Here is a 12,759-nt window from a genome sequence, read left to right on the forward strand (position 1 = left end):
TCTAATTGTACAATTGAAAACTAGTTCTCGTAATGCAAGTGTGAGACAAGTAGATGGGTAGTATCTAAGGAAGAATTGAATGAAAGAACTTGATTTTTTTTTTCACTAAAGGGGTTATGAAAACATAATGAGACTTCATCTTTGGATGTGTGGGCATATAAGGGGATTCGTACCCAATATAAAAAATATTTGAAGTTGAGAACTCTAAATGATCTACTTAAGGAGTAGGGGCTTCAAAATTTCATGAATTTCTCGATCAAGATCCACAACTCGAGAACCAACATTAAAGGGAGTCAAAAATTGCTAACAATGATACTTCTTGTGACATAGACTCATAGTTCTTCTGACACTATTAAGAAAAAAAAGTATTAAGAGATTAAATTTTATGAATATCTTTATAGTTGATCCTAATCTCCTTAGATGTTAAACATATCATGATATGATAGAAAATATGTTTGGGTCCTGCATGCAGAGATCGCTTGAATTTATTCAAACTAGCATTCGGTCATAAGCTTGATATTCTTTATCACACAACTAAACATCACTTCAAAAATAAGCAAGCTGATTGTATTCAAATATTTTGAATACAATGTGAATTATTAAAAAATATATGTGTGTACCAACTATCATCCTCATGTAATATGAATGAGCGAAACCCTTACAACTTTATGGAAGCTAACATTATTTTGAAAGATAACTAGCTCTTGATTCCACAAAATTTGAAAGGTTTAAAATAAAAATTAAACATGCAAGCTATATTAATCGACATTCAATGAATTGTTGAAAAACATTTAATAAACTCAAGCTATATTAATTCACATTCAAGGAATTGTTGAACAAACATATTATAAATTCATTCTTCTTTGAATTAGTAATAGAAAATATTAAATATGGTAAATATAAATTCTGTATATAGGAGAGTGACAAAAAGAAATTTGACAAGTAGACATTTTCTACGTCAAGTCAAATTGTGATATTGTTATTAGAATTAAACTATTTTTGGTTTTCAAATAAACAAGAAGAATCAATAGTATAAATAAAGATCACTTAAAAATAGTAAAAAATTATCATAAACTATACTAACACAGAATAGAAGCTTTTAATTGTTGAGATTACCAAGAATTATTTTTAGTAGTTGTTAATATTAGATGTGCAACATTTTAATCTGATTTCATATATATTTCAATGTTCTCTTAATTTACTTGTTGATAGTATAAAAAAACATGTATTAGGAAAAACACATTGGCTGGAATTAAAAATGAAAAAAAAATCTTGGAAAACACGCTAAACTAGTTTATCATTACAGCTCAACTAAATAGTCATGTGTGGTGTAAAAAAAATATGACTTTCAGACTTAATGTATATTAGCTTTTAAAATTTAAGAACATTCTATGAGCTAAAGTAAAAAAGAGTTTGTTCCCAAAATAACTCTTGCAGAGTGAATTTGAAACATTAAGAGAGAAAATTAAGTGGCAGAGGATAGGAATGATTCTACTTATTTTCCCTCACATGGAATCAATAACTCAACTTCATTCTTTGCATACCGAGCAATAAAAATACAAAAAATATGTAACATAATTGAAATGTTTCCTCATCTATAGGTACATAATACCTAAAGAATGTATGATAAAATATAAAGAATATATTATATTCCTAGTTTGTATAAACCATTTCTTAATGAAAGTTATTCTTCATAGAAAACTTTGATTGACCATTGAGGAATGCATAATAAATGTGAAAGAACTTCTCAAATGCCCTATACATTGTGAAAGAATAAGTTTGGAACATATTGAAATATCAAAGTGAACATTTTTTAATAATCAATAAACATAATTAAAAATATCATAAAATGATTCAAAATTAATAATAATAAAAATGCACCTATAAACTAAACAGTGTCTCTTCATTTAGTTTATGGATGTTACCATAGTCTCTTCATTTACTCATTCATGCTTTAGAAAGTATGCACTTGGAAAATATATTTACTGGAAAAATAAAAACATGAAAAATTTGTGTTAATTTTTTTTTAAAAACCACGCTAACTAAATCTTTAAAAACATGCTAACTATTTAGATAAGTAAAACACACTTGCATATTGTAAAAAAAATATGACCTATAGATTTAATGTACATTAGTTTTTAAAATAAACAGTGTCTCTTCATTTAGTTTATAAATGTTACCAAAGTCTCCTCATTTACTCATTCATGCTTTAAAAAGTATGCACTTGGAAAATATATTTACGGGAAAAATAAAAACATTAAGAATATCTGTTAAGAAAAACTTTAAAAACACGCTGACAAAATCTTTAGAAACATGCTAACTATTTAGATCACTAAAACGCTCTTGCACATTGCAAAACAAATATGAGCTTTAGATTTGATGTATATTAGTTTTTAAACTTAAATTTTAACATTTTATAGGATAAAAGATAGCAAATTTACAAATTATTCTACTTATTATTAGTGCTTGTCCATATATTGTGATACTTTCTGAATTTCATACTTTAACCAATGATTTAAATTTTTATTTTCTATCTCTTAGAATTAATCATTCTTAAAAAAATTTTGAATGTAAAACAAGACTGGTTTTTTATAAGAAATATTATTTTATATTATTACTATGAAAATATTACTATTTTCGTATTATAAATTATTTGTAATCTATCAATAGTTGTATTTACAAATAATATTTTTTAACATACCATAATATTTCAACCGAGGGAAAGGAAACTTCATTTGTTAAATATTTCAATTACTTTATTAATGTACATTAGTTTTAAATGTTCTATAACATTGAATAAATCAAACCCTAAAAACAGATGTTCAAATAAAACCATAGAACTTCTGAAGAGGCAAATGACGGAGCAAATTCAATTGCTCAGCTGAAATTTCCTCAGGCACGGGAAAAACTAGAAGAAGATAACAAAACACTATGAATACAAACAGAGGCTTGTGCACGGAACATAGCATGAAATCATTTGATCTTTGCAAATCTCTGCAAACCGAGCTACTAAGAAGAAAAGGAGGTTAACTGGAGCCAGTCAGGAGAAAACAAGCGAGGAGATTTGCCCAAGCTTAGGCTATTAATATTAATAAAGCATAATAAAGTTGGCCACATAGGAGCAGCGGGAGATATGAGTGATAGTTGCACTCATAGAGAGCAAAAGGAATTTGTTCATGGCGGAAATAGATTAGCAAAGCACTGTAATTACAGAGAGCAGCCATTCAGAACAGAAGCTTGAGGATGAAATCATTTGATCTTTGCAATTATCTACAGATTGAACTACACTGAAGAGAACGAGCATGATTGATCTAACATGAAAGAATAGACGAAATTCGCTGCAGAACGAGCGAATCAGAAGAAAACAAGGAAGAATTATGCCTAAACTCGCACTATTATTATTATTATTATTAATAAAGTTGGCTACATAGGAGCAGTGGGAGCATTGAACAACTCCACTAGATAGATATAATTATGATCCTCCGCAAAAGTGCTACTGGCTATCGCAACGGGAAAACATAACCAGACTTAAGTAATGTCTACAAAGTTGAATCTCTCAGAGCCGAGACAGTTGCACAGTCTCGAGAGTTCACAAAACCATCAGACTTGTAAAGGAAAAGAAAAACACGACAAATAACCGGAAGACGCCACCTCGAACACGAAAAGAAAGAAAAACGAGGGGTACCCTAGTGATTCCTCCTCAGAGTTGTTTGAGATCAACCCTATGGAGAGGAACGGCGTGAAGTGGGTGCAGCATCTCGCAGGACAGCTTGAGCACCTCGGACAGGTCCACGGGGTGCTGCTCGTGTTGAGCCCAGTGGAAATGGTGCATCAATTTGGCCACCCAGAGGTGGACGGTGGAAAGACCCAGAGCCTTTCCAGGGCAGACCCGACGGCCCGCCCCAAACGGTGCAAGCCTCAGATCGCTCCCCCTCACGTCCACATTCTCACCTCCCTCGGTCTCCACAAACCTCTCTGGTCGGAACTGGTCGGGGGAATCCCAGATGAGGGGGTCGTGTGTTATCGACCACATGTTCACCATGGCCGTGGTACCCGCCGGCACGCACAACTTGCCATGATCTCCCAGATTGGTGTCCCGAGTGGAGAGTCTGGCCCATGAAAGGAGTGGCCCGGGCGGGTGCATTCTCAGCGTCTCCTTCACCACCGCCTGCAGATATGGCAGTTTGCATATGTCCGAGTCCCTCACGCTCCTGCTCTTTCCCACCACAATGTCGAGTTCCTCCTGCACCTTCCTCTGAGCTCCCGGGTTCAGTACCATCTCCGCCATTGTCCACTCCGTCAGCAGCGCCGTGGTGTCAGTGCCTCTAAATATCATCTCCTGCGACAACATGCGACGATTAATGTCAGGAAAGAAGAACATGGAACGGGATTCAAGAATGACGAGATGCGATCATACCCAGAGAACAGAGATCATGTCTTCGTCGTCCAGCTTGTCCTCTCCATTCAGAGACAAGAGAACATCCACAAAATCGGCGTCGGCGGTGTCGTGATCCTTATCTTTCAGTCGGTGCTCCTCGATGATGTTCTTCACGAAGCCTCTCACGCGTGGGACGAGGGTTTGGCAACGGGAGTGGATGCGGAGGGGATCGAGAAATCTGAGCCAGGGAAGATGGTCGGCCCAGTTGAAGGCCCCGAGAAGCTCGAATCCCTCCTCCACCATCTCTCTCAGATTCTTCACTTCCTCGCTCTCACCGCAGATATCAAACCTCCGCCCGAAAACGCTGCCCATGATGTTGTTCAGCGCCGCACCTTGCAAATGGCGGCGCAGCCGCACAACGCCGCCGGAAACATACTCGTCGTGAATGTTGCTCAGCATGACCAGGGAATCGGCTTGGCGTCCGGGCTCGTGGGCGGCGATCCTCCGGGGAGCGAAGAGATGGGTGGCGGAAATCCGGCGGAGCATTCTCCAGTACTCACCGTTTGGAGCAAAGCCGATCGCTCGACCGAACATGAGCTGCTGGGCGGATTGCTTGAGCGGCCTGTCCGAGAAATTGACAGAGCTGAGCAACTCTCGAGCCACCTCGGGATCAGATGTGATGACGGCGGGAGTGGAACCTAAGCTGAAGGCCATGAGTCTCTTGGCACCATGGATGCGAGCCAGCTGAGCGAGCCTGCGATGGGCAAGGCCACGGCTCATATCGATAAGGCTTCCTATGATGGGGAATCCCCTGGGCCCAGGAATGGCGGCGCCGCCCTTCTTTCTGGCCACCGCCCATGCACATCCTCCGGGGCTCATCCATGCAACCACAACGGCGCAGGAGGCCACCAGCAGAATTGCGGCGTACAGTGGCCATGCAGAGAAGATCGTGTCATCAGCATTGTGCAGCATGTACCCACGCCCGTCCTTGGCCAATACAGGAATGGCATAATAGAGCCACCAACTTCCTCCTCCAGAGCTCCCACTCCCACTCTCCATTGCACGAAAGGATGAAATGACAATGACAAATGCAGAGGACTAGCGAGACCTTAACAGTGACAAGCTCTATGTGGATGTGAATGAGACTTAGATTGGGGCCATTTTATAGAGTTCCCAACCCCAAGCCTAATGAAGGAGGAGAGAAAAAACTGGAGAGCTCTGTTTCCTATGGCGGAGCACAACCGTCCATTTTTCGCTTTTGAAATTTCTGCATTTCCAACAACCAATAAACATATTACCAACACACGGGAATTAGAGAGGAACATGGCGGTTTTAAATTTCGTTCGTCCGGAGAAGAAGCCAGCTGGGCTACACTGCTATTAGGGTGAATACAGGAAAGAAATCACTAGCTAACAGAACGGAGCTTTTTCCTATTCTCTTCGAATTTCCCTTTCCGATACTGACGCCCATTCCTATTTGTTCACAGGAACCATTTGGAGCTCCATATTCAATTTTCTATTCAAGGCAAATGCATCGAGATTGATGATGGTTTTATTCCCAAAGAGCCATCGTACAGAACCTTACGGTTGATTGTACTTGTTCAAGAGTGGGAGAGTTGACATTAGGCTAGGCTTGAGGTTTAAAATTTGGGATCTTAGCATATTTAGTAAATGTACGTTATACTTGGTATTGTTTCATGTTCTTCGAAATAGTGTTATCAATTATAGAATTTTGCATTTTCATTGTTATTATTAAATTTTTTATTTTGTTTTAATATTTTCACCTTTGTTCTTCATTTACTATTTAGTTTTTATCAATAATTCATTTACTTTCTATGTGTTGTAGAGATTATTCATTTATTCTCTATTCAATATTTCATTATAAATTTATTGCTGGAACAAAATATGTTGCATTGTAGTGGGTAGTGAGAAGAATTTGATAATTTTTAATGTGAGCTCCACTTCTCATGATTATGAGTTTTCAAATTATATACGCACTTAAAACTATAGCCATTGAGCTGACCTAAATAATAGCGTTAGAGCCTCTATGTGTATTTTTTCAAATTTAAAAATCGAGCACACATATGTTAATTTATGGTAACAAATAATATTTTTATACAGTACTATTTTCAATTAATATTCATTTTTTCGTTAAAATAATTCAATAAGATTTATTTCTTAATAATAATGATGATTTGAACACTTTTTATTTGAGTAGAAGATATTTAAATTTATTTTTTTGGCAAGTGAAAAAATTATATTTTAATTAATTTTCATTGCAATTCCGAAAACCGTGCACAAAGGAAGTACAAGTGGCATAGAAATATGGAATGCTTCTCACTCAAGATTGGGCATCAATTTTCACACAATTATGATTTATTACGTATAGTTTATCTTTCACTATAATGTTTGTGAGAGGATAAAATAATTTATTTAGTAGATACATAAGGAATTGAGATTTATTTTGAGTACAATTTAGGAGTGTTCGTCTACAATTACAGGCTGCATGTTCACTTGGATGGGTGAATTTCATCCATACTTAATTCACCATCTTCGTCCCTTTGACATACGACAGAAATATTTTTTGTGAGTTTACAACTCTAAATTAACATAATCCAGTATTGGTTAAGGTTTTTTGCGTCAACCCTAATTAAGTTCAAATAATCGTTATTTTAAGCTCCACTATTATCCAATTATGGTCTGATATAGTGAGGGAACTTATTGTTTCTCCTCTAGGCTTTCTCAATTTTTTTCAAAAAAGAAGAAGGATAAAAGGTCCAACATTGAAAACCTTTGGACAATGTTGTCTTTATCAGATGGTATCGGTGTGATAATCCAACCCATAGCTTGTACTAACAATAAGTACGCATGACACATTGTTAGTAATTCGACTTTTGCAATCAATATTATAACTTAAACATTTCAACCAAGCTAGGCACTTTTCTAGAATTTATTAGAACTATAACAAAAGGTTTAGATACAAGGTCAATAATCAAGACGGGTTTACAACCTATGCCTAGTTTATTCACTTAGTGCATAAATGTATCCACCTAGATGGTGGGAAGCCTCCACTTCTAGCCATTTGGGTCCTAATTCAAGGTTTCATCAATTACAAGCTTTGGGTGTTCTTTTATAAGGCATAGAATCAATTTAGAAGACCTTTTCGGGTCTTGTACAAATTTAAAGTTTGAGTAAAAGATACTAAATATTTCAACTAAAATAGTGAAGACAAGGGACTCGGTCATAGGAGATGTAAAATCTGAACACCTGCAGTCAACCTAGGACTCCAATGCATACTGAAATGGAGGTGGACGAGTTAAGATGCCATCAAGAAAGTATCTTTATTTAAGGCTAAATTCTCAAATGGATATGGTTATTACAAGTGAAAAAGGGAGATTGAAAGATACTTATATTTTCTTAGCAATGCTTGATAGCCAACTGTGCTTTAAGCTCACCCATCTCTTTATCATCTAAATTTGAACCAACCTCATCTTTTCCATGCTTATCTTTATCCAAAATTCCAATAATTATGGATATTTTAAAAGCGTTCTTAATTTTAGGTACACTATCGCCAAAGCCACTTAACTCAAATGTAGTCCATCTACCGATGAGGGCCTGAAGGGTGAGAAAGCTACCAGGAATAGCTTTAAATTCATGGATAGCATATACTCTAATAGGATAAATAGGAAATAAGGTTCTCAATACTATACTTAGAAAATTTTCATCACTTATGACACCTCCGGTGACTTTGATGGAACTAACAATCTCCTTGATTTATTTACTGTATTGAACATTTTTTTCTCTCCTTCTCTCATCCTAGTGTCATCATACTTTCACCTTTGGCTCTGAATACATCCAAATATCCTCCATGCACAAGTATCATCTTGTTCCATAGCTCTTTAGTAGTAGAAAAGTCTTTGACATCATCAAATTCACTATCATTTAGTGCAGAAGAAATCTCAATCATCGAGTTGCCGTGTTCTTTCTTTTGGTTCATCTCCTCAATTGTCACAAAAGGATTTGGAGGTGTGTACTGGTTATCAAGCACAGAGTCACCAATTCCTAATAAGTGCAACATCATCCTACTTTTTCATGAAGAAAAGTTCTCCTTTTTCAGCTTTGGTACTTCTTTCTTATACATCTTTAGATCTTTAGCTTGAGTTCCTTCAAAATTTCTCTTTCGAGCACTTATCTCTAATACCAATTGGTTGAGAGGGGAAGCAGATCAGTTATATCAATTTATCCCATAGGCCTTTAAACACCTTTCCATAAAATCAAACCGTTTAAGCTTTATATATGTAGCTCGGTAACCAGATCTAATAATCAAATTATTCATCTAATAAGTTGTTAACTTTATATATTGAGTATCAGAGTAAAATTTCAAGTTATACAAAGTAACGACAATGAACAATAAACATGAAATGACATGCAATGCAATAAGCCTCTTATATTATAATGTGTAATATATTATCTTAATATGGTCTTATATTATAATTGTAAATTGAGAAAGCCTCAAGGCCAAATATATAATCAGTTTGAGGACTTGGATAGCCGGGTCAGGCTTCTGCTACTTGGCTTACCAAGTACAAATCCTCCTAACAATGTTGCATCATAAAGGAAAGTTGTTCTACTTATAGTAAGTGTGCGATTTTAGAGATTCTATGTAATGGGAGAATGCGAAGTTGGATGTTGGATCTGGGAAACCTAATATTGGATATCTACTGATGAGAGAAGGTTTTAACATGGATAAAGCATGGTGTGACGATATAGAGAGACTTTATTTTTCAAAGACGTTGTAGTGGACAGATGCTTACCGGTATTATTCTGAAAAGGATATTAGGAAGGCCAGTTGGGCAATGAGTTCAGTGGTCTTTCGCTTGAAACCATTTTGACATTAGGTCATTTTAACTTCCAAAACTCTTGATAGGGTTGGAACAACCCCTAACAGGGTTGGAATCCTCTCATAGGGATTAAAATTCTCCTAACAAGGACTGGCACATGTACTAATTATAATTCATTGACTCTTAACAATGTCCATCTTCTTACAAGAAATCTATATATTAGTACACCATTTTGTGGGTACCCTCCCCTCTGGGGTTTTGCCTTTGATCAAGGGTTTCTCTATTAACAAATCTAGTTTTATTATATATGATTATCTTCTTATGGTTGTTCTACTTTCTGATTACATGTTTCAAATTTAATAAGGTTGATAAAAAGATGTTTTTATTGGATAACTGATTCACCCCCCACCTCCTCTTAGTTATCTTGGTGGACTTTAATTTCTAACAATTGGTATCAAAGAATTAGGTCCTTGAAGGAAAATATTAACTACTTAAGGAGATTTATGGTGAGCCATTTTTGAAAAGAAAGTTTGGAGTTTGATGGAGATTATGATAGCAACAACAAAGGAACATTAGAAGAGTACAAGAAGATTGAAGAAGGAAATTCCCTACTTGTACGAAGAGAAGTTGAAGGTAAGAAAAACTTTAAATGTCGGAGTTGCAATGAATATGCTCATTATGTTTTTAAGTGGCCTAAGAGAGTAAATAAGTACAGATGAAACTTCAAAAGTAGGAAGCCTAGAGAATGTCTTTATGCAAATTATAAAGATTTGGAAGCTAGTGTAGAAAAGTTTTTGAGTGAAAGTGACGAAATAGGATTTGTTTCTATTAATGAGGAAAGTCCTAAAAAGGAAGAAGTCGGAAAAGAAAGTCCAAAATAAGTGGATTAGGTTCATCTCGAGTCGTGTTCATGGAATGAAATTTTGGCTTGACCAATCCATAAAGATCACAAGGAAAATGATTCATAGGGTTACCAAGTTTCCCATGCTTAATAAAGCCAGGACAACCAAAACCCTAGGTATGGTTGAACTGGAAAAGAAGACTCTTCACGAGTGAGATGGAAGAGGAACGAAGCGAAATGGTGTCAATAACATGGAGATCAAGTTCATAATTCGTGTAATTGCACACAAGATATCCAGTTCCAACCAACTAGACAATGTCCCATGCGAAGCTATAGACTTGGATTTCAAGGTAGTCAAGAACAATATTTCTTTTGACCTCACCGATTTGCAGCTGAACCAGTTGAGAAAGCACATGGAGAGCATCTGAGCATCCAAGACAAATTCGTGTAAGTTTGGTTCACTTGTGGCATTTTTATTCTTTTATGTTGAAATTTTTTTCCTTCAAAGGGCAATTTAGTATGGAAGAAGGACATAACTATTATTTATCAAATCAATGAATTTATAGCTAAAATAGGAGACAATTTTGAAATCATCATGGGTGCATATTTTAAAATCTTTAAAGAGAGGATGCATAGTAGGTTCAGAATACCTAAGCAAGTAGTGGTCGATTATGAACTTGAGACATGTATTTCCTTGTAGACTGTGACAATGTACATATTCAGGCAGGAAGACCTAGAGTTGCATGGGTAAAACCTCTTGGTTATGAGGTAAATATTGATGATACTAAGGACATCATCGAGGCTCTTATCAATGAACCTGTGGACCCCAAAGTACCTTATTTTGGAAAATATGAATAGGCACAATCCAAGATATCTCCTGAAATCAAGATTCCTCAGGCTCTAAAGAGAGGAAGAAAGAAGGTAGAAAAGATTCAAAAGGAGGATAAGAAATCTGATTCCCCTCTTCCGGTCGCAGAAGGTAGGGGTGATGACATTGAAGAGGAAGAGGAAGAAGTAGAGGAACATGCACAAGAATAAGAATCAGAAGAAGAACCTCCTAAGAAAAAGAGCTACAAGTCCCCACCTGCCTTTTTCACTAGAAGATCCACCAAGTAAAGGAGGAAGCTCAAAACTCAAGATGAAGAAGAAGAGCAGCATATATCTTTTAAAAGGTCAACTCCACACTTTGAAGAAAGACTGAGACAACTCACAAAAGGTGGAGGTATGGAAGATTTCAAATTTCTTAAGTATGAAACAAGAAGTAAAGAAGAGCATATGTAAATAGAAGAAGCATTAGTGGAAAAGATGGCTAAATGGAAATACTCTCCAAGTGAACTAGGAGGACAAGTCCCTGAAAAATCTGCTTAAGCAAGTATCACATTTTTAAGATAATGCTATAATGGTTGCCAAGGATATCCAAGAACAAACCTTGAGGAAGGTTATACCAAATCTATCAGACAAAGAAGTGAATGAAGCATTGAAAATGCATGAACATAGCTTAACTACTCAGTTCAATGCATTCCTAATTTTTTCAAATGATATTGAATCTGTTGTACAACCCAATACAAATGCATGGAAGAATATTATGGATTAAATTTTGTAAAGCCCACTGAGGAAGTTGTGCAAGTAGATGGTGTTGATAATGATGAAGAGGAAAAGGATGATCATACAGTTAGTGAGGATCTGCCTGAGATTCACAATATTCAAGATTCAGATCCTAAAAAGATCGCAGCAGAGGTAATGGCCTCCCTCTTCAATTCTTCGAGAAAAAAAATAGTTACATCAAGCTTAGGTGAGACATCATTTGAGCCACGGACCATTGGGTTATACATTTTTCAATCAAGAACTCAATTGGCTATTGGAGCCATCTCACTGAGTTCAAAGATGAGTACTGTTACCACCACTCCATCTACCAAGAAATAGGCTCCACTCATCACAACACCAAGCTAGACCGAGTCACAGCAAGGCATTGTAAGTACTCCTCCTATTGCTATTATTTCTCCAATTAGTCATTTTGCCACTGTTGTGAGTAATTTCACGGTAAGTGTAATGATAGTTGAAGTCTAGCCTCAACTGAGCACTAAGGATTTAAGTAAAGGTAAGGAAATCATTCCTTCACCTATTCCAAAGGCAAAAGGTAAAGAGATAGAAGTTTCTAATGATGAGATTGATCTAGGTGAAGACATAGTGATTCCAGATTGAGATCTCTCCAATCTCACTCCTGAAGAGATGGACATTCATGCAGATCTTTGGAAGAAAAGATCCAAACAAGAAAAGCTGAGAGCAGAGAAGAAGAAAAGAAATCATGTGCTTTAAGACATCAAAGGTATATTTATTAAGGCACTTAGTATTGAAATTGACGATAAGAGAAATCTATTTTGGATCAACTTGTCGACATAGTTCACAAGTTCAATGAAGATTCGAATGGACAAGAGAAACTACTATAGAGGGTAGAGATAAATTTTGATAACAACTTTTTGGAAAAGGTGGCATGGAAGAGTTCCATAGATCAAGTGGAACTGTCCACTATTCATATTTCTTTTGCAAGCACTATAAGTAATGTTATTTCCTTGTTTGTATCATTAAGTGATAATACAAACTTTACTAAGGAAATAAAGAACACGTTGTTAAAGATTGATACTAATATGAAGGCAAGTGAAAACCAATTGTCATTTGACCTGAGTACTAGCTCAAGACGTT

General features: G+C 36.1%; 1 protein-coding gene across 1 annotated transcript; it reads right to left on the reverse strand.

The window, feature by feature from the left end:
- Positions 1–3,700: 3,700 nt before the first annotated feature.
- On the reverse strand, positions 3,701–5,437 carry LOC149560860 (cytochrome P450 78A4-like). The gene is made up of 2 exons (XM_089823678.1): positions 4,418–5,437; positions 3,701–4,339 (listed from the first exon to the last, which is right to left on the reverse strand). The coding sequence occupies exons 1-2, from the start codon at positions 5,435–5,437 to the stop codon at positions 3,701–3,703; spliced, it is 1,659 nt and encodes a 552-aa protein (XP_089679804.1).
- Between the last annotated feature and the right edge of the window lie 7,322 nt (positions 5,438–12,759).

The sequence above is a fragment of the Cupressus sempervirens genome, chromosome 4, assembly GCF_028749045.1.
Source record: "Cupressus sempervirens isolate cs-2001-9-10 chromosome 4, ASM2874904v1, whole genome shotgun sequence".
NCBI lineage: Eukaryota > Viridiplantae > Streptophyta > Pinopsida > Cupressales > Cupressaceae > Cupressus > Cupressus sempervirens.